At 38.6% G+C, this 2,041-nt stretch overlaps 1 protein-coding gene across 2 annotated transcripts in view; it reads left to right on the top strand.

The window, feature by feature from the left end:
• The first annotated feature begins 352 nt into the window (after window positions 1–352).
• The window catches only part of WNT8B (Wnt family member 8B), a 24,752-nt gene continuing 23,063 nt past the window's right edge, over window positions 353–2,041 (top strand). Inside the window, exon 1 of one of the 2 annotated variants that reach the window (XM_017881175.1) lies at window positions 353–548. In XM_017881175.1, the coding sequence (XP_017736664.1) occupies window positions 481–548 (68 nt within the window). In that variant the 5' untranslated portion in view covers window positions 353–480. The remainder of the gene's footprint in view (window positions 549–2,041) is intronic. The other variant, XM_017881169.1, reaches the window with a different exon arrangement.

Consider the following 2,041-nt stretch of genomic DNA (forward strand, 5'->3'; position numbering starts at 1 on the left):
TGTATGTGTGCGTGTCTGTGTGTAAGTGTGCATAGGTGGGGAAAGGTTGTGGTGTGATGGGAGGGGATAGGCAAGAGGGAGGAAAGAGACTCCACGCAGTGATTATGTGGAGAGGATTTGCTATGTCTCTTCCCCCCGCTTCTTTCTTTGTCCTCTTTCTCCTGGTCCCCTTCTTCTGCATTTGTCTGGGAGGATCCTGGAGTGTTCTTTTGATCGACTCAATCTTTCTCTGGCACTTGAGTTCTGATTGGCTGAAGGACTTGGAGGGGAAAAAAAACTTTAATTAAGTAGATAATCTCATCTTTGGACGTTTGGCAGCTCCATTTCACCTCCCCTTAACTCTGTTTGGGATCGCTTACACACCAAGGAAGTTGGGCTTTGAGAATTCCATCCCACTGCCACCGAGGAGAATATTTCTCCACCTTGCTTACCCATCTCCCAGTTTTTTGGAATTTTCTCTAGCTGTTACTCCAGAGGATTATGTTTCTTTCAAAGCCTTCTGTGTACATCTCTCTTTTCACCTGTGTCCTCCAACTCAGCCACAGCTGGTAAGTAACCTGGACTCTTACCTGGAGCTGGGAATAGGTAAGTGTATGTAATATGTTGGGTAAAGCTCATTTCATTTCCAGAAATGTAGGAAGCCTTGAGATCTCTCCTAGAAAAAACTGTTCTGTGGGGTAGGGCTCTTCCTAAATTTATGGCTGATTTTAGTGAAACTTTAGGACCCCTACCAATAAAGGACTAAATGATGGGAAGGGGGGGTTCCTATTTTTATAAATTGCTATTCCACAAATATTCCCCCAAAGTGATTTGAGGGAAAATGGACAGCAGCCCTTTTCACGAAATCCTGATGTCAGCATTGTAGAGAGGAGGAAGGTAGTTCAAAGCAAGTTCTACCGTGTGTTGAATCCGATCTTGAGGTAAAGTCTGGAGACAAAATTCAATGGGATCTTACTTTGCACTTTCTGACTTTATTTTTTTCAGGATATTCTAAGTAATTGCTCAAATTGTCATTTCCTAGACATAAAAAATTTTATTTGAACCACTAAGCGGGCATTGGGTTAACAAACATGTTTGAAACCAGATATTTTAGAAATCTAAAGGTCTTGAGAAATCTATTTAATTTGTTCAATTTACAAAAATTTCTAAATGGTTCAGAAAATCAGATAATGTATATGAAAGTGCTTTGTAAATTATAAACACAATTGCTAAAGAATATCATCTCCATTCTCATTTAGCTCTTGGAAACCACATAAACTATCTATACATGCAACTGTTCATAAGCGAATACACCAGTACACAATAACATACAGAATGCAGGTTGCTAGGGTGTTCGGAGTTTCTCTCCAGTTCAGATATGAGCTCAGTCTCTCTCTTCATCAGTTCTCATTTTGACCATCTATTTAACAAAGATATAAATCCAATTGCTACATAAACTGTTGAGGAAGCAAGAAAAGAAATTTCTTTGCTGAGATAAGCTTCCTTTGAGAATCGAAAACATTTTTATCGTAAATGAGTGTAGCTGTCTTTATGGGAGTGTTGATAAGAAGTATGCCAACTTCATAAAACTATTTGCAAGTTAATACAATAATCTGCAACATTTCTGATTATAAGCAGAACCACCAATTAGTCCATTTTTAATTGGCGTTTTAATTAAATATTTCAACGTTCAACAAAAAAGTCTCTCTTCTCTCCCCTCATGAGAACAAAAGACAAAAGGGAGAGGAGACTATTTCAGAGCACTTCTACTGATGTTCATGGTATTCTTCAGCTGATTCAGTATCAGCAAAAGAGAAACACGAGATTCCTTTCCCTAGTCACCAGGGCGGTGTGAAGAATTGTTCTATAAAAAATACCTTTACTGTGTGTTCCCTTCCCTGCTGGAGGGGGTCATGTTCATTTCATTCTGATACTGACACAGCCACACTGAAAGGTGGCTGGGTTGCTTGTCTGTCCAAATTCAAGTGTCTGGATTCAAAAAGAAAAAAGGAAAAAGAGATGTGAAAGAAAGTTCTAATTTAAAAAAAAAAAAAAAAAAAAA

This window comes from Rhinopithecus bieti, unplaced genomic scaffold, assembly GCF_001698545.2.
Source record: "Rhinopithecus bieti isolate Rb0 unplaced genomic scaffold, ASM169854v2 scaffold_425, whole genome shotgun sequence".
In the NCBI taxonomy this organism is placed as follows: Eukaryota; Metazoa; Chordata; class Mammalia; order Primates; family Cercopithecidae; genus Rhinopithecus; species Rhinopithecus bieti.